Source organism: Microtus pennsylvanicus, chromosome 8, assembly GCF_037038515.1.
Source record: "Microtus pennsylvanicus isolate mMicPen1 chromosome 8, mMicPen1.hap1, whole genome shotgun sequence".
NCBI classification, from domain to species: Eukaryota; Metazoa; Chordata; class Mammalia; order Rodentia; family Cricetidae; genus Microtus; species Microtus pennsylvanicus.
Window position 1 is genome coordinate 30801065 of NC_134586.1, and position 26552 is coordinate 30827616.

General features: G+C 48.7%; 2 protein-coding genes across 7 annotated transcripts in view; one reads left to right on the top strand and one right to left on the bottom strand.

Annotated features, from left to right (window-relative positions):
• Positions 1-20897, top strand: part of Alox5 (arachidonate 5-lipoxygenase) — a 46818-nt gene extending 25921 nt beyond the window's left edge. The window contains exons 4-14 of the mRNA XM_075983047.1: positions 3925-4047; positions 7793-7899; positions 8698-8870; positions 11672-11818; positions 15802-16005; positions 16463-16549; positions 17096-17274; positions 17465-17586; positions 17852-17952; positions 18459-18629; positions 20085-20897. Of these exons, the coding sequence (XP_075839162.1) occupies positions 3925-4047; positions 7793-7899; positions 8698-8870; positions 11672-11818; positions 15802-16005; positions 16463-16549; positions 17096-17274; positions 17465-17586; positions 17852-17952; positions 18459-18629; positions 20085-20264 (1594 nt within the window). The 3' untranslated portion in view covers positions 20265-20897. The remainder of the gene's footprint in view (positions 1-3924; positions 4048-7792; positions 7900-8697; positions 8871-11671; positions 11819-15801; positions 16006-16462; positions 16550-17095; positions 17275-17464; positions 17587-17851; positions 17953-18458; positions 18630-20084) is intronic.
• A 1013-nt stretch (positions 20898-21910) lies between these two features.
• Positions 21911-26552, bottom strand: part of Marchf8 (membrane associated ring-CH-type finger 8) — a 77542-nt gene continuing 72900 nt past the window's right edge. For 4 of the 6 annotated variants that reach the window (XM_075983049.1, XM_075983052.1, XM_075983048.1 and 1 more), the window contains 2 exons: positions 25795-25942; positions 21911-25451 (listed from right to left, as the gene is read on the bottom strand). In XM_075983049.1, coding sequence (XP_075839164.1) covers positions 25150-25451; positions 25795-25942 — 450 coding nt within the window. In that variant the 3' untranslated portion in view covers positions 21911-25149. The remainder of the gene's footprint in view (positions 25452-25794; positions 25943-26552) is intronic. The other 2 variants (XR_012911595.1, XR_012911594.1) reach the window with 1 other exon arrangement.

The window sequence follows — 26552 nt, forward strand, 5'->3', positions numbered from 1 at the left end:
AATACAGAAACAAACATACTCACAACTAGAGAATGTGAGACTCTGGAATACTCAGTCCTAAATGGGATATCTTTATCAAACCCCTTTCCTCAAACCTCAGACATCTACATGGAAGAAACAGAAAGAGCCAAAGGTGGTAGAGGACTCCAAAGAGACAGTGTCTTCCAGACACAAAGGGTTGATGCTCATGAACTCAGAGACTGTGGCAGCACACATAAGACCTGTGCAAACTCAGGCTGGATAAAATCCCAGCATAGAAAAGGGGAAGTGGGCACAAAGTCCCACCCCTAACCAAGATGGTATTTGAAATTAATAGCTGCTCAGAGATGGAAATCAGTTTTCTCCAATGGAGTGGTACTGGGTGTATCAACTGCACTGCTGGGCAGGCCTCATGCTCAGGAATAGTTGGTTAGCAAAGATGGGCTGCAGGTATTGCTTTGGTTTGGTTTTGTGTGTGTGTGTGTGCATTCTACAATATGGTGTCTCTTTTTGGTTTTGTTTTAAAGTTTTTATGGGTTTTTTTGAGAGAGAGAAAGTGTGTGTGTGTGTGTGTGCATGTGTGTTAAAGCATGAATTTTGGGTAAGTGGGGAGGTAGGGAAAATTTAGGAGGAGTTGGGGAAAGGGAAAGATATGATAAAATATGTTATATAAAAAATTTTAAAATAATTTTAATGTAATAAAAATAAGATGGCCTAATCCGAAATAATCCATAAACACCTTGCAATATCTACCATTCTACATGTGAGAAACGGGAAGTTTATTAAATTTCCTTTATCTGACTTTCAAGTCTCTAGTTTTTCCATCCATGGCTCTTTTGCATTTCCTTGGAGTTCTGTTAAACATTTGTGTTACATTGTTTACAAAAAGTAAAGAGTGCTTCCTGGCACAAAGATGATGTTCAAATAACTTATTGTAGAAAGAACAAACTTTGTCCTTTAAGAGACAGATGAGATCACACACTGAATATAATCTTTTTCTGTTTCCTTGTTGAATTCTTCCTTTATCATGTTTTATGAACCGAAATGTCTTTTTACATTGAATTGCACCGTCTACGTCTCCTTAAGCGTCTCCCTTCAAATCAGATGTCTTTTCTGCCTCTTCCTTATTTCGGTCTAGTTGTTCCTTGTGGCCTTTCTCCACGGAGTGTGGGGTTTTCTGTGCCCCCTCCCCCACCTATTTATGTCTGTGGGTTGGTTTGTCTGTATGTCTCATTCATTGGAAAGGACATGGGTGTCTGACTTCAGTCCCTCAGCCACTGTGGGAGCGAACTAACTTCCCAAAGCAGCCCTCCAGGTCCGGTTCCATCAGGAAGCTTTAAGAAACAAAGTGGCCCCCAGAAAGCTCCAACAGCACCTGCTGCAACCCCTGCCCATACCACAGTTGGCCACCACATGCTGACAAAGGCTCTTTCTCTCTTTGTGCTGCAAACAGGTCCAGCCTTCCACTGCTGCCAAGGGCCCTTGACACTTTGAATTGTGGCCCACTTCTTATCAGCATCTTCCTGGATTAGGGTTCAAAGTATTTTACAGCACCTATCCCCTTGGGGAAACACAGAAGTAAAAAGCTGGCTTTGTTCTCAACTCTTCCTTCAGTTGCAATCAGGCTACCACTGTGGTGGTCAGTGTTACTACAGGACCCATTTTCCTCTCAATCTCAATGATGTTTTGTTACTATTTTTGTTTGTTTATTTTTGTTTTGGAGACACAATTTCACTGGCCAGGAACTAGCTTTGTGGACTAGGCTGACCTCAAGCTCACAGAGATCCGCCTGCCTCTGCCTCCTGAGAGTTTGGATTAAAGATGTGTGCTACCACGAATGGCCCTGCCTATCTATTTTTGAACCAGCACCCAATGGTTTGCAGACACCTACACTCACCTGCACGCACGCGTATCATCTACACATCTACACACAAGTTAATAATAAATATCAATTTAAATAGTAAAATGTGAATGCTGCCAGACGGTGGCGGCAGACACCTTTCATCCCAGCACTCTGGAGGCAAAGGCAGGCAGATCTTGGAGTTCCAGCCTGGTCTACAAAGTGAGTTCTGGGATAGCCAGGACTACATATAGAAGCCCTGTCTCAGAGGGAGGAGGTTGGCCCTGCCTCAGCTTGATATGCTGTGCTTTGTTGGCTCCCATGGAAGGCCTGTCCCTTTGAGAACAGAGGAGGAGTGGATTGGGGATGGGGGTAGCTGGGAGGTGGGGGGAGGAAACGGGAGAGAGGAGGGAGGGGAAACTGTGGTTGGTATGTAAAATAAAATAAATAAATAATACTAATAAAGAAGCTCTGTCTCAAAACAAACACAGTGAACGCTATCACTGGTGCTTGTCTCTTTATTGGATCACTGAAAACTTCAGCTCAACCGGATCCCTTGGCATTCACTAAACCCCTGGAACTACCAAGCGTGAAGAGCAATGTGTCTGATGCCAGATGGCTGAAGGGTGATCATGCAGTATTGAAGACGCCTCTACTCATTCTTCCAAATAAGCAAAAAGCATTTGTACAGCTATCCTTATTTTTATGTTTATTAATGTGCTTGTAGTAACAATAAAAATAGAAGGCTTTCGTAAAGTCTGTCGAGGAAGGTCTAGAAGTTAGGTTCCTGATAGGCGGCAGTGGAGACACAAAGAAAAATCAGCCAGCTGCCAATCTTCCCCACACTCTTGACCTGGGGAGGTTTTCCTCCTACCAGTAGGGCAGTATGGCCCCCTGCTGGTAGCCCAGCAAGGAATTCAAGGCTATTTCAGGACAATTACCCCTAAATTGAGGACCTGTCAGTGAGCCTCTGCTCTTTGTTCAAACTGACAAACCTTAAACTAGGGGAGGAACACTCCTCAGACACCCCTAAAACTTCCGGCCATTGAGGAGAGTCCAGATTTCTGACTTCATCCTCAGACCTGCTATCTTCCAAACTTATCAATTTTCGTCCCTCCGTTCCCTTTTGCACGTGAAGTTTCTTCCCCGGAATTTTCACTTCTAAGAGGGGTCATGAACTGGTGGAACCAGCGAATGGAGGAGTGTGTGTAACAGCGGACACACAAGGTCCTGCTAAAGGACTGACGGTGTCTGGATATTTAAAATCTGCCTCCCTAACAGTAGCATTAAAAGGAGAATGGTTGGGATATACATGAAAACTCTGACCTCAGAATGGGCCCTTCAGCTTCTAAGCAAAGCAACTCAAATGATTGATCGGGGATTTCGTTTTCTTTAGTTTTGTTTTCAGCGACTGTAGAAAGGCTCGTGGTGGCTATGAAGGCAGAGTTAAATACCTTCACTGTAGCCAGTGTCTGGCTTCTCCTTAGAGGGAGCTGCTTTGATTGCAACCATCTCTAAACCTGCTGCAGGACAGATGTTGCAGGGAGCATTCCGTCAGTGGTCTGTACCTGGTGTTCTTTCTCACTTCCTCTATTGCCCTATGATTCTACCATGAGGGCCTGAAAACTATCCCCTCCCCTAACCACCACACACAGAATCAGGATGTGCACTGACCAAGCTGGCAGGACACTTGACACTCTGCTTGAGTGTGGCACGAGAGCCTTCAAGCCCTTTTCCTGTGACCACCCAGGCCAACCCCTCCTAGGGCCTATGGCTGTTCAAAGTCACCTGTGTTAACTGGGGTATCTGGAGTTTCCTTCTTCACTCTTCTCTACGCACTGGCGGCCATCTGCGTATTCCTCCACTCTTTGGTATAAGCCAGTCTCAGATCTCCGTAGTTGGGATCAGGCCACAGCCGAAGTGGTTGCCACAAGACCTTGGAAGGGGTTCTATTACCTCATCTTACAGTGCGTTGAGCTTACAGTAAAAAAAATTAACAGCCATCTAGAACTTTTTCTATCAACATGGCAGCCTTCAGCTCAGGGGACCACCCAAAGGACCACCCTTCCTTTAACAGTTTTTATTTTGCACCTCTCTCGTGCTAGATGGATGGAGTGGAACCCGGGCTTTCCATTGAGTATCGATGCCAAGTGCCACAAGGATTTACCACGGGACATCCAGTTTGACAGTGAAAAGGGAGTGGACTTCGTTCTGAACTACTCAAAAGCGTAAGTTTTAGGAAGTGCAGGGTGTGGGTGGCCCATCTGGTGGCAGGGAGTTTGGGACCAGGAAGGAAGACAGTGGAAACCTGTCTAATGCAGAGGATGTGCTTGGAGGAGCGGACACACGCCAAGACCCTGTATCTCAACAGCCTGGACCCAGCCGTCTCCCAACAGTGGCAGCACTGTGTGCTCAGGCCCAGCAGGGACTGTACTTACAATCCTCCATTGCCACTCCCAGTTCACTCCTTCTGTGGCCAGTCCACCTAAGGATGGCACCCAGACTGTTACCAGGAGGCAGATTCTGTAGTGACAGTGACTAGAATGGCCATGTTGGTCCCATGACAAAGATTCCTGATCATTTGTCTTAGTGACCTCATGAGGTAGGCACTTGTCTTAGGAGACACCATGACCCAGGCAAACTCATGGGGGCTTTTCAGAGGTTGGTCCATTATCACCATGGGGGGGGGCGGGGCATGGTAGCACACGTGGTGCTGGAGAAGTAGCTGGGAACTTTGCGTCCTGATCCACAGGCAGAGAGAGGGAAACCAGATCCTGGTGTGGAATCTTGAAACCTCAAAGTCCCCCCCACTCCACAGTGACACATTTCCACCAACAAACACACAGTTGCTCCAACAAGGAAACACCTCCTAATCCTTGTAATCCTTTCAAACAATTTCACTTCCTAAGCAATCAAATATATGAGCCTATGGGGGCCATTTAAACCACCACAGCACATAGTGTCCCCTCTTTGCATTTGAGGAACCTGAGATAGAAGGTGGCTCGAGACCTTGCCTGAGGCCCTTTGCTAATACACACGGAGATATTGAACCCTGGGTTACACGTTTGCACTAGAGTCACTGCAGGATGCTGGCACAATCATGGAAAGTGTCAAAAACATAGATCTTCAGCCCCGCACCAAGGTTAGCAAGGACACCTTTTATACCATACTTTGACTCTTAGAGAAATTTTATAATCATATACACCTAGAAAACCCTAAATTCACAAAACCCAACTGAGCCTTGTACTCCCCGGAGGACTTTTAGCACCTCCCAGCACCTAACACACCCACGGGCAGGTCTCTGAGAGTGGGACCTGACTATCTGCACACCCAGCAGGCAGCCAGGGCTGAGGGCCACAAGTCAGTCTCCCCAGTCTGGGTGTTTTTTGATTATAGCCATCCTTTTAGAACTTGGCGGCTGTTATTGATCATTTCTGGGTAAGGGAACTGAGATTCCAGTTAGGGTCAAATACCTTTGCCTATACACATTAAGGCAGAAACTGCGGTGGTCTGAGTGAGAAATGACCTGTAGGCTTGGATATTTGAACTCTTGGTACCCAGTTGGTGGTGATATTTGAAAAGTTTATCTAGGAGGTGTGGCCTTGCTGGGTATGTCACTGGCAGTGGGCTTTGAGAGCTCAAAGTCTCACTCCTCTTCCCTTTCACTCTCTTGCCTTGTGCTTGCATTTGACGAGATAATCTCTCAGCTTCCTGCTCCTGGTGCCTGCTGCCATGTTGTTCCCACCATTATATGTAGTGGCATTTCAATTGTATTTTAAGAAATAAAGACTGCCTGAAGATCTGAGAGTAAAACAGCCCCACTGGTCAGCCTTACAGACCAGATTATGGTAACGCGCACCTTTAATCTCAGTAGCCATAATGACACACATCTTTAATCCCAGTAGCCACACTAGTTGCCATAGAAACTGGGCAGTGCATGCCTTTAATCGGAGCCCTAGAGAGGATTATAATACAGGAGGAAACAGTTCTCAACAGTCTCATTCTGAGATTCTGCGAGGCAGGATCGCCATTTCAGACTGAGGCGGAGGTAAAAGTCAGTGACTGGCTGTTTTGCTTTGTTGATCTTCAGGTTGAATCCCAGTTTCTGACCCTGAGTTTTATTAATTGTGCTTCAATTATGGAGTCTAACCCTATGGAACATGAATCAGAATAAACTCTCCCTCTGTAACTCGCCATGGTTATGACGTTTTATCGGCCGGGCAGAAAATTAACTAGGATGGTAGCAGAGAACGGGCTGTCGCTGTGAAGAGCCTGGCCATGTTTTCGTTGTTGTTATTGTTGTCGTTGGGTTTTGTTCAGTTGGCGGTGGGTCTTTTCGTTCTGTTTTGTTTTGGACTGTCGAAGAGTTTGGAGCTTGGGACTAGGAAAGCAGCTGAATGCTGTAAACAGAACTTAACAGGCTGTCCTCATAGGAGCCTGAGAGACAGCAATGGCGAGAGAAACGCAGACTATAGAGACCTGGCTCAAAAGGTTGCAGAGGGAAGCAAGGACTTTCACTGCAACTAGGCTAGAGGCCATTCCTGTGATATTCTGGCTGTTTTCTGCCAGTGTCCTAAGGCTAAATTAGAAAGAAATTGAATAACGTCTTTGGAAATTTCAAGACTGCATAATGTCAAGGCTATGATTGTTTATTATTAGTAACGCTTAGGCAGGTCTACAGAGAAAAGGAGATAGCTGAGTAGGAAGGAATGTGTACAATTTGGAGAGAGAAAAACCGTAGCAAGTTGAACAGCCACAGCATGTGTTAGAGGAGAGGTTGCACCCCTTAAGGAGCTGAGCACAGCTAAGGAGAGGCCTGCTGTGCATTGGAACAAGGGATGGTGCCTAAAGGGAAAGACCCCACCAAGACAAGTCTCCAGCTCGTGCATGAAGCCTGCAGAGATTTCTGCTCTAGAGAGCAACTGAGTGAAAGGACTGGTGCTGGCGTGACTCAGGGGGCCAGGGCTCATCCTAAGCTGGCAGCTGAACTTAGCAGGTGTGGTGCTGGCTTCAGAGGCGTGAAGGGTGTAAGAATGAAGGGGTTGTGGCTTCTTCCTCCATGGTTTGTGAAAGCCACTAAAGCAAGGCATTGTGTGGCATGAGTGTCCCTAGATGAAGACCGTGAGAAAGCAAGAGGCTCTGAGAGATTGTTGCATCAAGCTGCACAAGTGCGACCTGGGTTGCAATGGAAATCCAAAGACGCTGGCAATGCCGGAGCTGAGAGACATCTGCCAAGGAGACCTGCACACATAGATTTGCCGGCAGCAAACCTGAACGGGCAGAGCCATCTAGACCCTTTGACAGCGGTCATGGAGCTACACTGGCGTTTGCTCTGCTGGGTTTCAGTCTTTGATCCAGTATTTTCTCACTCTGCCTACTTTGCTCCCTGAAGAATGGTAGTGCATATTCTGTGCCGCTCTGTGTTGGAAGAATGCAGTTTTCTTTTTGGTCTTACAAGGGTTACAATTAAGAAATTGCCTTGAGTCTCAGAAGAGACTGCAGACTTTTAAACAGTGGTGAGATTTAAAGGCTGTGGGGACCTACGGAGTCAGACTAAATGCATTTTGCATTACAATATGGCCACTAACCTGTGGGGACCAGGGAGTGGAGTGTGGTTTGAGAGGGAAATGCCCTGCATAAGTTTGGGGGTGGTAATATTTGGTGGTGCTTATTTGGGGAGCTTAGGAGGTGCAGCCTTGCCCCATTGCTGGTTTGTGATCTACAAAGGAGTACTGGACACACACAGAGGTGGCATTCAAAACACTTCTGGAGAGCTCTGGCCTGGTCTCTTACACAGCTAAGGTACAGTGGGAAGAGCATCAGACACAGGCTGACTTCTGTCCTGGTCCCACAAGAACAGCACCTGCTCTCTGGGGATGCCCCAGATATGATCGGGAGGCGCCTGGGTATAGAGTGAAATCACTCTGCAGAGGCACAGTGGGCAGGTGAGGTGACCTGACCCTTGCTCTGCAGGATGGAGAACCTGTTCATCAATCGCTTCATGCACATGTTTCAGTCTTCCTGGAACGACTTTGCTGATTTTGAGAAAATCTTCGTCAAGATAAGCAACACTATTTCTGGTAAGAGGGCTCTTGGGGTTGTGGGGGTGGAGAAATTTACTTTTCTGCCCAAGATAGACTGACTTCCAACTCCAGCACCCTAGACAACATCTCACCAGAAGTCTCAAGGCTATCAGAACTTTTTCTTTTCACAAATACATCATCTGTGTCTCTTCTACACACAGCCAAGGCAAGACTGGCCTATTTCTTTTAAGCATTTACATTAAAGTAGCATTGGAGGCTGGAGCAATTGGCTGAACAGTTAAGAGCTAATTCTGCCCTAGCAAAGGACTCAAATGTAGTTCCCAGCATCCACACTGGGTGGCTCACAACCACAGTAACTCCAGGTACAAGGGCCTCTAAAGTCTCTGATCTTTGTAGATGCCTGCACTCAAATGTACACATGCATACACACACACACACACACACACACACACACACTCATAAAAAAATTAAATTTAAAAATTTAAAGCAACATTGGGTTCCTTTGGAACAGGAATTGTTTGGTTAGAGCCCTGACACTCCACAGTAATGGATGGAGAGCCATGAGAGTCATTGTTCTTTAAGGAGGGAAGAACAGTTGGATGAAGATGCTGACCTCACTGAAGGACCAGGGATCTTGAGAAGAGTGGGTGCTTGGACCAGGAAGACTAAGTGCATAGTGACCTATCAATAAGCAGGCACACAGTGGGAATGGCAAAAGAGAGGAGCCTGGGAGCCCTGAAAAGGAGTCCCTACAAAGATATGTCCTCAGGCAGAGACATGGGGGCCTGCCTGGCTGACCTACCTAGGGGGTGTGCCTTCCTATTCTCCCCACAGAGCGAGTCAAGAACCACTGGCAGGAGGACCTCATGTTCGGCTACCAGTTCCTGAACGGCTGCAACCCTGTACTAATCAAGCGCTGCACAGAGCTGCCCCAGAAGCTCCCAGTGACCACAGAGATGGTGGAGTGCAGCCTAGAGCGGAATCTCAGTTTAGAACAGGAAGTACAGGTAGACCTGCTGGCTGGAGATAGCCAGTCTTTCCACAGAAGCCACTTCCTGTTGACCAATGCTTGCTGAACCCCAGACTGCTGGTTTGCTGTTTGAGTGACAGTATGAAATCAGAAGTTTCTTCTTGTTCCGCGAGGGTCTTGGGCACTGTGCCAGCCACAGGCAGTCTTAGGAGGGGCCGTATCTACACCAGCCTCACAGCTGCAAGGCTAGCGTCAGGGATTTTAATACCCACAGCAATAATTACAAGAGCGACTATAGTGGGCCAGGCATTGTGACAGGTGCGCTCATACGTGGTCATCCAAGTGTCAGCACACAGCAGAAGAGAAGAAAGCAGTTAAACAAGGAGGCTTTATGCAGAGACAAAAGACAGAGACTGGGAGAAGTTGTTACTTTCTTATTAGAAACATTGGTGCCACCTGTGCCTCCCTTATCTACTCCCCTCCCCCACCCGCCCCAAATCAGTCTCCTGGTTCTCACTTGCAGGCTCAGCCCTTCACTCCCAAGGGTTCCAAGGCTACCCTTGTTTTGAGACAAAAAGAATTCAAATGGAATTGGCTTGTATCTAATGGAATCCTTCAGGCATTCCCACACTAGGTTTTTAAGGGATTTTTTTTTTTGGTTTTTTGTTTTTTTCTGATAGTTTCAACATTAACCCTCAGTGTCCTGTCTTCTCCCTTTCCCCCACTGCAGCCAGCACCATCTATCTCCAGCTGTTCATGTAGCCTCATTGCCCCTGGGCACCCCGTCTAGGTACCCAGCTCACACTGCGATTCCAAACACATATCATTTAGCCCTAACGACCTCCTGCCTACTTGTCTTTGGGAGGTTATCTACCCACATAAAGTTGGGTTCCTGACCCACATGGGCAGTCCTTCCACATTCTTCTGGACTTGCATGAGTCCCAGGATACTACCTAGTCACGTGGACAGCCAGCAACAGCAATAAGAACTCCTTGCAGCCACCCATGCCCAGAAACCAGCACATCTTAGAACCGAGAGGACCTGAATGGCCAGCCACCATGGTCCCCAGCCACCATGGTCCCCAACCACCATGGTCCCCAGCCACCATGGTCCCCAGCCACCCAAAAGTCAGCTTCTCTTTGTTCTCCAAGACAACATCCTCTTACTGGTGAGCCCCTGTCACTTCCGGGGAAGTTGGCTTACAGGTTATCTTCACTTTGAGCTGACCCATCAAACACATGATCATGATGTTCTGCTGTGGTTTAGATCACGAGGCAGTTATCCAATAATCTAACAGTCATCACTGACTAGAGTCTTGGCCCCAGCTAACACACCAGCACAGTCCTTAAGGCCCTCCATCATTTGAGACACCTTTCTTTGCCAGCCTCAGTGACACACTAAACTCACAGCTCTAAATTGTTGTTTCCAGTATTAGGAATCGGATCCAGAGCCTCACATGTTTAAGAAAGCTCTACCACACAGCTACCAACCCCTAAATATTTTTTACTCTTTCTCAATAAAACTTATTTTTGGAACATGACTCGAAGGAGCCTTAAAGGAGCCTGTTTTCCCCTGCATCTGTGCAGAGTAGCCCCACTCCTTCCCATCTCTTCCTTCTAGGAGGGACTTGCCCTGGATGACAATGGCTAATTTGCCGAGTGTTGAACATGATCCAGGGCCATTTGGGTGTTTGACTTCTTTCATCTGTCCCCTGTAACCCCTCAGAGTGGTCTTATAGCTTTCTTCATGAGAATCAAGCAGATTTCAGTTATGACTAAGTTAGTCATGGTCAGTCTTTCATCCTAGCTTTGAAAATTCCACGTGTCAACCAGCCCTGGAGCTAGAAACCTCAAACCCATAGATTCTGAATTCCACTTTAACCAGAAGGCCACCCAACCCAGCACACCAGCAAAAGAGATGAGCAATGCAGTAAAAAGCAGAAAGAGAGAGAGAGAGAGAGAGAGAGAGAGAGAGAGAGAGAGAGAGAGAGAGAGGTGTCTAACCAATGTGGACACGCGGGAGGGAAGAGATAACGGGGTTCAGTGACCCCCAATTCACCTTGGGGCACTGACATGAGCTTTAGGATTAAATAGAGGAAGTTCTGGGGCACGGGACAAGATGGGGTGTGATAAGCAGTCCTGGCATGATGTGGTCTGTTTGATCATCGCTTTGGTTCTGCAACTGGCCCAAAGAAGTCTTCGCTGTTCATTGAAGGGATGATTGCTTCTGCTCCAAGCTGTAGTGTTGTAGTGCAAGCACTTGAGTAAGAGTCCTGGTAGGTGTTAGCTGCTTCTGGAACCCAAGACTGTGGCACACTTGACATTTTTACAGCAAATACTTTGATTTCAAATAAACTTCAGAACCACGAAGGAGGCAGCATAGAATTTTTGTTCTGTTCAATATGACCCTGGAATAGATTTCCATGTTTCATGTAAAAGTAAAATACATTGTTGTATTAAATATATACTGTGGGAGAGAATGAGGACCGTACCTGTGTCCTTGGCCTTGAAGAGCGAGAAAATAGGTTAAACAGACACCCCTCCAGTGATAAACACGCTGACTTACAGAGCTGGCAGGAGTCTGACCCAAAGTGAAAAACACAAACACAAAATAAAGGCAGGGATAGCAGACTGTCACCCCGGATTTGGCTACTGTGAACACTCAAGTGAGGAGTTAATTAACACTTCTTAGTTAACAGTTTCTAGGGGCGTGTTACACACTAAGTTACAGGGAAGGGGTAGGGTGCCCTGAAGACCACCACTCACATCCTACTCTGGCCTGGCTCTCGGGTCCTTTTCTGCTTAAAGTAGCTTGAATATATTTCTCTGCCTCCTGCAGGAAGGGAACATTTTCATCGTGGACTACGAGCTACTGGATGGCATCGATGCCAACAAAACCGATCCCTGCACACACCAGTTCCTAGCTGCACCCATCTGCTTGCTATATAAGAACCTAGCCAACAAGATTGTTCCCATTGCCATTCAGGTAGGTGGGCTGCTCAACCTCAGAAGGCAGGGAAGGAGCTTCTGGGGCAGCTTTACCCGCTGTGCTGCGGGACACTGACAACTCTCGCTCCGACTTTCACTGGGTTAGAAGAAAAAAATGAACTATTGGGACTCGGGGCTGCTGTGAAGCAGGCTGTCTACACCACAAGAGGCAGATGGTGGCTTTCCCTGAGGAAACTTTGAGAAATGCCCTCCTGGGGCTGAGCACACTGGCGAAGGCTTGTCCTGCAATGACATGCTGTTCCTCCCACCCACCTCCTGACCAGCGTTCCCAAATCAACATGCCCGCACAAGCCAGCTAGGTGAAGCCAGGAGTTAAGTTGCAGATGGAAGCCACTGAGCGATGTCAGAGTCCTCACCAGGGCATTGCCTTCCATGCAAGTAGATCATCGCCACCCCAAGGACAGCGGAGGGCCAGGGGAGCAGTCTCACGGGAGGCAGGTGGGCACACGGTTTTCTCTACCTGTCCTGTGAGAGCTGACTGCAGACAGCAAGGAGGAGCTTAGGAATGGCAAAGCAGGTCTAAGTGAGGGTCCCTGGGGGGTGAGCTTTATAGAGACACCATAGTGGATGAGAAGATGAGCAGTCAGCACACAGTGCCTGTGACCTAGACACTGGGTACAATGGGAACAACATCAGCTGGACGTGTGGGCTGACCCTGCGTGCTCCGAAAGCTCTTGCCTGGGCAATCTAAGAAGTCCTGAGAGCGGCTGTATGTTAAGTACCTGAGAGCAGACACTATGCTTGATCTTAGCCTAAAGACCAAGACTGTAAAACTGCGATACATTTTCAATTTTCCTGCAAATCTGTTAGTTTCAAATAAACCTCTGAACCACAAGGTTCAGGACTTTTAGAACTTCTTTTTCATTCAATAAGATACATGAACGGCTCCCTACAGAAACATCGTGGTATTGAATATAAATATTAAATATATTATGCTGCCCAGTTCTGGAGGAGAGACTTACCATATCATGAAGCATACGCATTGCTGACATCCTGAATATTCTGGATCAGAAAGCATATGATCACTGGGGTTTCACACAGTGCCTGTCTCCCTGTGTGTAATTACCGCCTTACTGATTACCATCTTACCCAGCTAAGGAGACTAAGGTACAGGTACCCATAGTGAGTCACCGAGGTGGGATTCAAGCTGGTTGTACCAAGCCTGCTTTTAGCTCATCTGTATAATCCCAGACTGTAGTTCAAGGCCCAGACTAGGCTACAGAGTGATATCTAGTGTCAAATTTTTAATTAATCAATTAATTGGTCAAAGTAGTTGGCTATAGGGCTCCACCCCTAGTTTTCCAGGCTCCCCACCCCTTTGCATTCCAGGAGTCCTCTGCCTCTTATCAGAGAAAGCTTGTAAGAAACATTAGATGAAGGCGCAGGGGATGTGGGAAATCACCACTGGAAGATGATGAGTTGCTACTGACAGGTCTTCTGAACTAGCTTATCTCAGACACATGTTTATTAGAGCCTCCTAGAACCAGGGACCTGGCTTCAATCTCAGTTCTTCCCCAGTGCTAGTAGGAAGGAAGGCATTGGACAAGCCACAGGATCTGGCTAACCCTTTCTCTAGGCCTACCCAGGAAAATGGATGCCACCCAGGGCATTGGTAGCAGTACAGTTCCTGGGTCAGCACTTGAGCAGGGTCCACAGATGTTGCAACAGTCTGGATTTCAGGCTGGACTGTAAAAGGACCGTGGATCCCAGTGTTGGGGCTGGCATGGCCAGGACAATTGAGCCAGTGCTAAGAGGTTCTCTGCCAAGAATGCACTCGCTGAAGTAGCCTTTCCGAGGATCACCAGAGCTGCATGCTAGAGGGTGGGGATCATGATCTGGGTTTGTGTGAGGCTGCAGACAGTCTGAATGTAGGAGAGGGTTGAGGGGATGAATCTGAACCAGGGAGCACTGCAGCGCTGGGTGCCTTCCAAGAGGACTACATTAGCTCTTGATTGACTTGGATCTCCACAAGGCTATTACCAAAGCAGAAAAACAAGAAAGGGAACATGGATGATATCATCTCATTTATGCAAAATGGATTCAGGAACGCAGCACACCACAAACTACATACTTTACACGGGAAGGCATTGGTGAACTTGATGAAACAGAGGACAAAGGGTCACCAGGCTGGTGACAGAACAGGTTGGGGAACAAATGAGTAAAGTAAGAAGAGGCCTAAGTCCCTCAATAAGGCTTAGTTTATGAAAATTAGACATAAATACATACATATCCAAAGCCCTTGTGGCTGGTTATGAAGTGACATTCTTACTGTTTCTTGTGCTCTCTGTAAAGCTGGGATAGCTTAAAGCAATGGCTTCCTGAAAATTTGAATTGTGTTGTTCACATTGTATTCCTATTGGCCACTGCCGCCATGGATGGAGAGACAAATCAGGCAGTTACTTGTAACCTCTTTCACTGTGGCAACATTCCTGATGAAAACAATTCAAGGGAGAGTGATTTGGGTGCTCAGTTTAAGGGGATACAGTCCATTGTGGAGGGCAAGGCAGGGCAGTGGGAATGGGATGCTCGACTCCATGAACAATGAGGGAGCAAAGAGTCTGGAAAAGGGCAGGGCAGTGGAGCCTCAAAGCCTAAGGCTCCAGCTCCCACAGGTTCCAAACTTTCCGGAGCAGTACTGCCAGCTAACCAAGTGTCCAAACACCCGGGGACATCAGATTTAAACCGCAAAACCACCTGCCATGTTAGTTAGAGGACACCGCTAAGTCTTGCCAAGCCTCTACTGGAGCCCCAAGGCCCTTCCTGGCTGCTCTTGGCTAGAGAACCCGTTTCCGGCACATTGCTCTCTGCAGGCCCTCTGGAATGCTAGGTCTTCAAAAGTTTCCTTGTCTGGCCGGGCTGGAGAGATGGTTCAGAGGTTAAGAGGACTGACTGCTCTTCCAGAGGACCTGGGTTTAATTCCAAGCAACCATATGGTGGCTCACACCCATCTGTAATGAGACCTGGTGCTCTCTTCTGACCTTCAGGCAGAATATAGGCAGAACACTGCATACATAATAAATCTTAAAGAAAAAATGTTTAAAAAAAAGTTTACTTGTCTGACAAGGTTGGGGCGCACTAGCTGCCACTCGCAGGGGATCTCACCTCCAAATTCTGGAGTGAAGCTTGGTAAGAGCAATGAATGAGGGGAGCTGAGAGTGTGGCTCGGCAGGAAAGTGCTTGCCTTGCCCGGGCAAGTGCCTAGGTTTGTTAAGCACCACTGCATGTGTGCATGAGTACACACACGCACACACACACATACATACATACACATACACACACATACACACCACCACCACCATCACCACAAGACATGGCTGCTGTCACAAACACTAAAGAACACAGCCTGCCCTGGTGTTGGAGACAGAGATATAATGGGATTTATGCAGTGATGTCAACAGCTAAATCACCAAGAACTTCAGGGGCCTCATTTTCTGGCGTTGAAGAAGTGAGTTTTTAAATAGCAGATAACAAACCCTTCACATTTTAGAGAAAAATCACTTGGCCCAAGCACGGAGTGCAAGCGGAAGGGCAAAGGCAAGCAGGGTCCTTGGGTGCAAGGCTTCAGGGTGGGGCTTCGGGACTGGGGTCCAGCTGCAAAGCCTGGCCTGGGAACGGGAACTCAGCAGCATGAGGCCTTGATGGAGAGGGCTACTAAGCAGCAATGGGTGAAGTGGGAGGAAGCCAGGCAGTGGGAAGGGTCAAGGAGGAAAGACCGGCCATGGTCCCTTGCAGCTGCTTGCTCCTTGTCTGGGGTCTGTACCTATGTCCCCATGTTATAGACAGCTCACAAACAGGCTGTAAGATGTCACTAGCCCCCCCCCCCCGCTCCCCACATGCTTCTGCTGACTTGGAAGTCACTGTTGATGTTTTGAATTCTTCTGGAATTTCCCTAGGAGCCAGGCCCTCTCAAAGCTATAAAGGAGAAATAAAAGATTGTGTTCTCTTTTTTCAACATACCAGCTCAACCAAACCCCTGGAGAGGAGAACCCAATTTTTCTCCCTTCGGATGCCAAATATGACTGGCTGCTGGCCAAAATCTGGGTGCGTTCCAGTGACTTCCACGTCCATCAGACGATCACCCACCTTCTGCGCACACATCTGGTGTCCGAGGTGTTTGGTATCGCCATGTACCGCCACTTGCCTGCTGTGCACCCCATTTTTAAGGTACAGCCCGCCACGGCTCCATGCGGAGGGAAAGAACATCTGGGAGAACTTATGGCGTCCTGAGGGTGGGGGTGGAGTGGGGGTGTTGGTGGCTAGGAGTAGGCTGCAAAAAGGGGCCTGGGTCAGATGCTCAGGGGCCAGGAAGCAGAGTTTGAAAAGGCAGTCAGGTCATGTTTCTCTTCCCAAATGCCACAAACACTTGACTGCTGGCTCAGCTACAGGCACTTCAGTCTCTTCTTGGCAAAGTAGGTCAACACAGGGCTCCAGCCTCAGAGGATGACTTCAGACTTTGTCACGGTGAAGCCCTAGGTGAGCACCAGGGCCATTATCACTAAGCATCAGAGTGGTGTCCACAGGCCTCCTACAGCTGCAAGGCACTGTGGGCCGGCCGGGGAGAGCTGAGTGGGGATCCAGATCTGCCACAGATCCTCACTGAGGATTCTGCTCCTCTCCTCAGCTGCTGGTAGCCCATGTGAGGTTCACCATCGCCATCAACACTAAGGCCCGGGAACAGCTTATCTGCGAGTATGGCCTTTTTGACAAGGTGAGCGCCCTCTCCTCACACGGGGTCTGGAAGAGCTCTGCCTGGCGACTCAGGTTCCCCAACCACAGCCAGCTCTCCTCTCCCTGTGCACCTCCACCCTTATTTCCCTGTTATCTGTCACTCTTTCATGCATCTGGTCCTATTCCAGTCTCTGAGCCTCCTCCAAACCACCCATTAACCTTCCACCTTACAAGATAGCTGTGATTTTTCCCACCCTACCATACCCCTGCCATCCTGCCTGTGACCTTCAGGGCACTCTGAAGAGAGATGCCCGACCCCTGTGCGTCCAGGTCCTTGATGTACCCAGCTCTTCCAACTGACTGCCCTGAAGCAGTGTTCTGCACAAAAGCCTGCCCTCGGCTGCAGCTGTACAGTGCCCACTGCACTGGATGGGAATTCCCATGACACTCCCTCACGGAAGTGGGAGCTTGCTCTGTGCACCTCACAGGACACTCTGTGCCCAGTCACCCCACCTCTAGGTTTCTTATAGACGAAGCTGGTTAGTCTGGGCATGGACCAAGCTCAGGCGCTCTGCTCTCTCACCAGGCCAACGCCACCGGGGGTGGCGGGCACGTGCAGATGGTGCAGAGGGCTGTCCAGGACCTGACCTATTCCTCCCTGTGCTTCCCGGAGGCCATCAAGGCCCGGGGCATGGACAGCACGGAGGACATTCCCTACTATTTCTACCGTGATGACGGACTGCTGGTGTGGGAGGCCATCCAGTCGTGAGTGTGGCCGGGTTCTGTGGGAAGGGAAACCTTGGGGAAGAGTATGAGGAGGAGGCAGGCCTGCTTCTGAGTCGGGTGTTGATGGAGGCGGGAGGGGGGGAGGATATCCAGAGTCAGACACTGAGGAGTGACGGGATCACCAGGGAGACCTGCTGGGCACCCACTGCTGTCGGTCCTCCTGAGCCAGGTTCACATCTGAGGTGGTGAGCATCTACTATGAGAACGACCAGGTGGTGGAGGAGGACCAGGAACTGCAGGACTTTGTGAAGGATGTTTACATGTACGGCATGCGGGGCACAAAAGCCTCAGGTGGGCTGTCACTTTCTCTGCTTCTGCTGCTGCAGAACCCAGGCATCTCAAAGTCATGAGGATCAGGAGACAGGAAACCCTGCCTCCAAGGGTACCCAATCCCTACTCCAGGGTACCCACCCAACCAAATGCCTCCCTCAGAGCAGTCCCCACCCCCGGCTTCTCCAAGTGTCTTTCTTGGGAAAGTATGGGTGGGGAGGCAGGTCAGAGGCTGAGCCAGGGGTCCCTCACAGGGATGGGCTCATGGTCTGTGGGTCCATCTTAGGCTTCCCCAAGTCCTTGAAGACCAGAGAGAAGTTGTCTGAGTACCTGACTGTGGTGATCTTCACAGCCTCGGCCCAGCATGCAGCTGTAAACTTCGGCCAGGTAGGCCTACCTAGCCCTCTCTGGGGGAATAAGGTCTCAGGCACCCCACAGTCAGAGCCACCCCTCATACCTCCAGAATCCCTGACCCTGCTGGCCCACCCATCTCCATGGAGTCCCTGAACTTGGAACCAGCAGTAGGAGGCATGGATTCTGCATGCATTCCCAAAGACACCCACCTGGCTGGACAGTTGCAGGCCCTGGAAGGGTCTGAGGAGGGAGAGGCATGAATATCCTCAAGGGAGGCCAGGGGGCCCTGGAAGGAAGACAAAGGAGAGGGACAGAGGAGGTGGAGTAGGGATATGTGGAAGGTACGGCTTAAGAACCAGGAGAGGGGGGACCAAGGAAGGTGAGGTGGGGTCATCAGAGCGTTGGGTAGTTCCCACAGGGAGGGGTGGAGCCTGCTAAACTGGTTCCCCATGAACCAAGAAAAACCGTAAGCATGTGGGTTGACGCTGGGTCGGCGCTGCCTTTCTCGGGCACCCACGCTGTTGCTCCTGCTCTCACAGTATGACTGGTGTTCCTGGATCCCCAATGCTCCTCCAACCATGCGGGCCCCACCGCCCACAGCCAAGGGTGTGGTGACCATCGAGCAGATTGTGGATACTCTACCAGACCGTGGCCGCTCATGTTGGCATCTAGGCGCAGTGTGGGCACTGAGCCAGTTTCAAGAGAATGAGGTGAGACGAGAATTGCTGGAGGTGGTACAGGTCACTGCAGTTTCAACCAATTCTCCAGCCGAGATGTGCCTTAGAGATGAGCCCCAGCTCTGGGGCTCGAGCTCTAGCTGGGCTCCTACAGCCAAGAATCTTGACCTCTAAGGTGGAGCTGCTGACGGGGGTGCACCCCAAGTCCTCAGCCTGGGTCTGAGCCCAGGACGGACTGGCAGTGGAGGGCACAGGCTCCGTTCCAAGTCATCAGAGAGGGGTGTGTGCTAGCACCCCTTAACACTCCCCCAGTTTTTGATAAATCTCTTCCATGTGGTTTCCTGGCTCCCTACAGGGAAAGTCAGAGCCCCATGTCCCTTCCAGGTACTCACATCTATGCAGACACGGCCCTGTGCAATGTCTCAGTGTTCTTCCCTTGGTTGAGCCCCTGCAGCATGCCCCAGGCTTGCTAATGTGCTGGTTTTGTGTTCGGAATGACCAGAGGAGCTGTACCTAGGAGACTAAATTCTTGGTCAAAGGATGTCGTCTGACTTCTGCACCCACCACTTTCCAGTCACCGAATACTTTACAGACACTGGTGTAAGCAAGCAAGGGGCATATTACCCTGCAAGGTGTCGTTCCCCCCACCCACCCACCCACCACCACTACCACCACTTCCTGATGTCAGCCCAGGGCCTCTGCCTACCTCAAGCTTTAAAAGGAAGATGGGGAAGACACAGGGCAGGACCCTGAGGTCACAGAACTCCCAGAGCTGAAACTGTCAGGTTCCACAGTCCCTTTCTTTGTCTAAAAAGCAACAAGGAAGTAACTTCCTTTTACATCCATCCCTGAGCCTCAAGGAAAAGGAGGTGGCATTTGTATACCCTATGATTTTTTTTACTCACAGATAGTATTTGCATATTTATGATAGTGTATTGTGTATACATTGATACTGCTCAGTTATAGCATCTGACCTAGCATTTCCTTGTGTAACATTCAGAATGTTCTATGTCACTGTTTACCCTACAATTCACTAATTTGGCATTTTCCCTCTTCTCTGGTAATTTCTGATGAGGAGGCAAGTCTTTCTTTTTTAGACAGGGTTTCACTATGTAGCCTTGGCAGGCTGGGAACTCACAAGATATGCCCGCCTTTGCCTCCCAAATGCTGAGGTTAAAGGTGTGTGTCACCGTACCTGCAGAGATAGCAGTTTTTAATATCACATATCTGGTATTTGAACCTGCTCCTTTCACTTAGCACAAGGGCCTTCAGGTTAATCTGTGTTCCAAAGACAGGACTTCACTTTCTATGGCCAAGCAGTAGTCACTGCGTGTATATATGAATCAATCCCAGAAGGTGGCAAAGGTCAAAGGTGATGAGAGTTGAGCAGATACCCCTCCCTCTCCCAAAAGACGTCTCTTTGGCTGGGACACGGCCTAGCAGTCTCTATGGCACATCTTAGGCTGTCTTTCCATGTCTGACCCTCAGCTGTACCTGGGCATGTACCCCGAGGAGCACTTCATCGAGAAGCCAGTAAAGGAAGCCATGACCCGATTCCGCAAGAACCTGGAGGCCATCGTCAGTGTGATCGCTGAGCGCAATAAGAACAAAAAACTTCCCTACTACTACCTGTCACCAGACAGGATTCCCAACAGTGTAGCCATCTGAGCCTGGCTTTCCCTGGCCCGGCATCTCTCTGGGAAGGCTGGTGGCTTTGCCAGCCAGACGCCAGCTTGCCTGGCAGGCTCTAGGCCAGCCTTTGGGCAGCTGGTGCCTCTTCCTTCCAGAGCTAGCAGCGCTGCTCCTGAGCCCGGCTAATCTAGAGTGGAGGTGGGGGCTTCACAAAGCTTCAGCACGCGCTCCTGCTTCTCCTTGTCTTTGGTGGAAGTATACAGGGTACAGGGACCTCCCACCCGCAGCAGGGCTGTGCAGCAATGACTCACAGCCCAGACCAGTGCTTCCACACTATGTAGCACCAAAGTAGGCGACACCTGTTGCGACTGAGTCAGGGCTACCTTATTCTATTTATGCTTTGTCCAACTGCGTGCATGTAGTAGGCTCCTAAAGATACTTCCTGAAGAGTTTATTATAAAATAAAGTTCATTTAAAACAGGTGTCACTCCACATCCCACGTCCCAGCCACCCCCCAAATGCACCGCTCTCCTTCCATCACTGTTGAAATAGGCGCGTCAGGCTGTGTCCCGCCACCCGGCTAGCTTTACCCAAAATAATTACACGGAAACTGTATTTTTTTTCCTTTTTTTAAAATTTATTTATTAAAGATTTCTGTCTCTTCCCCGCCACCGTCTCCCATTTCCCTCCCCCTCCCCCCCAATTAAGTCCCACCCCTCCGAAACTGTATTTTTTTAAACACTGCTTGGCCCATTATATTCTAGCCTTTTTTTTGGCTAACTCTCACATCTGGACTAGCCCATTTCTAATAATCTGTGTAGCCCACGAGGTGGCTTACCAGGGAAGATCTTAACCTGCGGCTGTCTGGAGTGGGAGAATCATGGCGACTCACTGACTCAGCTTCTTTCTCCCAGCATTCTGTTCTGCCTACTCCACCCACCTAAGGGATCGCCTATCAAAATGGGCCAAGGCAGTTTCTTTATTAGCCAATGACCTTCCTCCATCACATCACCAATAAAAAATCCAAAGTCTACTACCCCAACTCACAAGATCTTCCCCACCTCCACACCAATGGACCTTTCTAGTTGTGTGGCCTCTACAGGCATTCCATATTAAACACACAAATCTACAGACTTGAATTTATGCTAAGACCTATATATGACTGAGAATATGTGACATGCCTTTCTGTGTCTGGGTCACATCACTTAGTATAGTGTTTCCTAGTTCCATCCACTTACTGCCAATTTATGTTTCTTTGCAGATGAACAAAATTCCATTATAAATAGGTACCACATGATCACCCACCAGCTAAAGGACATCTAGGCTGTTTCCTAGATTCTACTGTTACCATCAGGAATGAATAGCCTTCCCCTAAAGAAGGGAGCCCTGGAAGGACTGGGTACCCACCTCATCTATTCCTGTGCCTTGGGCTAGCACAGGCATCAATGCCTCCATTTCCTCCTTTTCCTTCCAGCAGGACATCTGGCTAATGTTTGTTTCTTGAAACAGGTTTGTAATGACTAAATGAAGTAACCCAGACACTAAAACAAATGTCATACGGATCTTAGCACCAATTCAAATCCCCTTCTCCTCTCACCTCTGGACCCCCTCTCCCTATGGCCTCATTCTTTACTAACGTGTGGGCTGGGAAAGGTATGCTGGAAAACACTCTCATTACAAAATTCCTTTGTAAAGAAAAGCTTTATTGCTGCCTTTAGACAACCCGTGTATAGCACAAACAAATCCCCTACATAGAGAATTATTCAAGCAGTAATACTGAGAAACAGTGAACATACACAAAAGGATTTAAAAATTAGACATTTAGATTACTAGAAATGCTCTAAGAAAAATTTAAAATGTGAAGTGCTTTTTAGAAACTACACTACACACACCAGTGTAAATTTGGTTTTTATTAACAATCAACTTTAAACATTACATCTAAATGTGCACCAGTTACACACCTTCATCAATCACTTCCAACACAAAGACAAATGCCTCATCTTCCTATGCTTTGGGCTTTTTGGGGGCTACAGATATAAGCTGCATTATTTCAAATAAGATTTGATGGGGTGGTATTTCAAACATGCATGTGTATCTAACCACACCCACAAGATTATAGCTCTTCACCCTGCCCATCCAGCCTTCGGCCTCCTGTCATTTAGACACCACCCAAGGCCTTGAACTGTCTCCTGCCCCACTGCTTGAGGTCTGCACGCCTGAGTCCAGGTGGAGACACCCACAGGTTTGGAAACTAGGTCACATGACTAAAGAGTGTGCTAAAGCCAGAAAGGAGAAACAAAGAAACTTGGAGTAAGAAGAGAACTTTACAAAATTTCCAGGAAATTCTTGCAATAAACGTGGGTACAACCCCACCTACTTACTTGTGGCAGTTAATGTCAACAGTGTGCCAATGGGTCCATGACACATGGGGTAAAGGCCAGGTTAGAGACAGGGCTGACAGTGACACCTGAGACTACTTCCTTCTTCATCTGACCTTAAGGCCTCCTGGCCCTGAATCCTCATCCTAGATCTGTTTAGTTCAGCCACATGCCATCTGCCCACCATATCCAGGCTCATGCTGAGGAGAAGAGGGATAGACAGATAACCCTGCACAACTACTCAGAGGGCAAGCAGCCAGGACTAGGAGAGCCCAGCAGACCCAGAGCCCTGCCATGTGCTTCACAGCGCATGCCTTGCTGGTCTCCTGCACTGAGTCACCAACAGGTGTTTGTTTGCTAGATCACAGAACCTGTAGGAAAAATGAGCAGGAGGTAGCTGGGCAGGAAAGAAGGATGAAGGACAGATTTCATCAGAGGAGCCAGAGAAGATATGGAGTTAGGCATTCCTGAAATGAAGAGAACAACATAGAAGCCATGGTTCTAAAGTCACCTTATCTATGTGGGGTATAAGGCCCTGGGACAGCTGTGCAGGGACTACCCCCAATGAGGTACTCTCCTCTCTACAGAGGCCTCAGTGGCAAGTTGGGATTTCATGCTTCAAATACTCTCCACCCTCACGTGACTGCCCACCCACTGTAGGAGCTTCACATCAGGGAGAGATGCGGGATGAGGGACTCACCTGCAGTAGTTGCTGCACGGTACAGCTAGGGCTCCCTAACGGGCCATCTATAGCTATCTGGCATCCCAGACTGAGAAGGTGTGTCAGGAATTGCACTTTGGGGCACAGTGAGCACAGGGAGGCTTATGTGGTCTGGGAGAGAGATTAACCTAAGGGGTGGGCTGACTGAATAATGGCTGAAACCCCTGGCAAAACAGTTCCACAACTGAACTCATGACCCCAGAGAGTAGACCAGGGAATAACAGGACAACACCTGCTTCCACAGCCTTCCAGCCTCCACCTGCCCTGTGAACCAAGCACAGGGCTTCTACTGGGAACCACAAAAGATTCATCTTCGGTTTCCTCAGTCTCTGAAGAAGACAGGTAAAGCAGCAAAGCTCAGGACCCCAGGCATTGCACCTTCCACCTCAGGAGGCTTGAAGACCCTGTAACCAACAGCAGCTCTTAGGAGAGTACCCTTCTCTCCTATGTCACATTGTGAGTTGACTATTGTCTAGCACTGTGACAATGGCCTTCAAGAAAAAATGTTCAGGACACTTTTTAAAGGGACAGAGGCCATTTAATGGTGGTGATTTGACTTTGTCTGTCTTGTGAAGAATGGTGCAGGAGGTAACCCCAATGACGGAATGGATCACTTGTGGAGCTAAGGACCCTAAATGATCCTGTCAGGTCTGGTTAAGGCGATGAGTGGGTGTGGGCCAGCTCAGTGACGCAGTGGCCCATGGCAGTTGACTGCTCATGCCAAGGTTTCTTCCCAGAGCCGGCCTGTCTACCTCCCACCCTCAGCAGTGACTCTACAGAACTTTGTCAGCACAGTGGGCAGCAGAGGTGAATCACAGGGGTGTCCATAGTGTGTCCATTCCATCTGGAGACTTCTGTCAGTCAAAGGAGCATTTTCTAAACACTCAGCCTAATTTAGATCCATTAAATCTCAAAACCCTTCCATTTCAATGCTGACAAAACAGAAATGTATGGGTAGGTTTAGGAGCTAGGACTTATCAGAAAAACAGGCTCAAAACAGAGCATGTCCTTAGCATACACGGACTCCCAGGGACTCTGTTAAGGAAAAATGTCTCAGAACTGTCTGTCTTGCTTCAAGTCATGATTCTTTTCTGGATATGGGAAGGACACCCTACTATATTCAGAATATGTAAGGCAGAAATGGTTTCAAAACAATCCTGATGCAAAGACTAACAGAGCAATAAAGAGAACATGTCTAGATGTGATACTCTTTCAAGTGTCACACCCACTAGACACAAGAATTGCAAAATAAAAACTTTTATAAAGTGCTGTTTGCTCAGTGAGTCACATCCCAGCAGACACAGGGCCCCAAGGCTGTATTAGTTCCAGAGCAGTGTGGCAACATCAGCTGAGCAAGGCAGGGGTCTGGGTGTAGGCACTGCTCCCTTCCCGCTTCCAGTTCTTGTCAGGGAGATGGGAACCCTCTCACCAGCACAGCCCTCCCCAGCTATGCGGCTCTGTCCCCTGGGGATTTTCTTCCCACTGGTCTCCCCCACACTCTTCTTTCCCCTGGTTTAGCTTTTTACTTCCTTATTCTGCTCAAGACCAGGGGCTGGGGCTCAGTCAGCTCCTCATCACGGTTACTTGGGGGTCTCCCACCTTCCCCGTTCACAGGGGAACCTGGCAGACAGGGACCCAAGTGGCACTTGCCCCACAGGAATTCTAGGATATTCAGACCAAGGAGTTGAGAAAAAGAGAGGCCACTATCGATAGTTACCTGCCCAGTCTATGCTATTAAATGACAGAAGGAAGGAACACAGTTGGCAGTAAACCAATCCCGTCGGCTCTTGTGGACATCGGTGAGATGACGCCCTCCACACTGTCAGACGTTAATAATTTCCGCTCCAGCATCTTCAGGCTCCGTGCAAGAGGAATTTGTGGTGGAACGACACATCCCATGTCCGTCTTTATTTCCAAGGGTGGGCTCTGTTAGTGCAGACTTTTCAAAAATATTCTTTTTACTTGTTTCTGGACAGTTCTGAACATAGATCACTCTATTATAAGCCTTGAGTCTTTTCCATAACTGTAGGTACACTTTGCACTGAACATACATAAAAAGAAGTCCTCCGGTGAAGCCAATGGCCACAACTACCAGTTTAGTCCAGAAAGGCCACTCCAGGATTCCTGCAAGAGGGGAGAAGACTCGGTCAGCCCATCAGGAGCCTCACTTGTCACTAGGACACAGCTTCTCAAAAAGATGTGTTACTCCTCAGACCCGCCCTCCCCAAAAGCAGCGCGAAGGGCTCTCATTGTGGGTTCCCCTGCTCTCTCAGGAGTCTCAAGTTTCATCTCTTGTGACTGACTCTGAAGACACAGAGTAATATCCAAAGAGATGCTTAGTGTCTCCTCCTTGGTATTAACCCTTTGCAAACCCAGGTGTTCATGGCCTGAGAGAAACAGAGCTCTGAGCCTCAGACCTTGAGCCCCGGGGCCTGTACAACACTCATCTCACGGCCCAGGTACTCACCTGTCACCTGACCCTGCTTGATTTCCTCTGCGGTGCGGTCAATGAGCACATACAAAGACCAGACCACACAGGTGATAGCAATGACATGGAATGTCACTGAGCACATGATCTTCCTGCGTTCACTGGCAGTCATCTGCAACTTTTCCCACTGGAAAAGACAACACAGAGAGCGTGAGGCTCAGACTCAGAGCAAAGGGCCACAGTGGGAGTGACTGCTGCTCACAGTTTTGATCGGCTTTCCTTCCCTCCCACTCCCAGGCCAGATCCATTTGCCCAAACACCCAAAACTACTTTGAACCACTTGGCTTCAAAGAGGTAGCAGACACAGGAACTTTCTGTGCAATGAAGGAAAACTGGGATTGAGATGAGCGGTGCCTGCCCATTAGCTAGTCTCTCATCCCTGTAAGCAGACAATGAAGAGCTTGGCGTAGAGCATGTCAGCTGGGACGCAGCTATGGGTAACTGACATGGAGGGATGGAAGAGTGATGAGGTCACAACACACTACAATGAGTCACATCGATGCTGTGAAGGGGAACGGCAGAAGCTCTCACTCTTTGGTCCTCTGCTACTTTGGCAGCAACAGCTTGAAATCGATGCTTAAGAGTTCCTGGTACAAGCAGCCTTTGCCAGTGCCATCCCTCTAGGAGCTCATTAACTTACTCCAAACAGATTGGCCTTGTCATTTACTGGTTCCCAAATCAGAAGAAAAGACATAAAAGTAGAGAGAGAGAACAAAGTGTAAACATTCTGCACATCT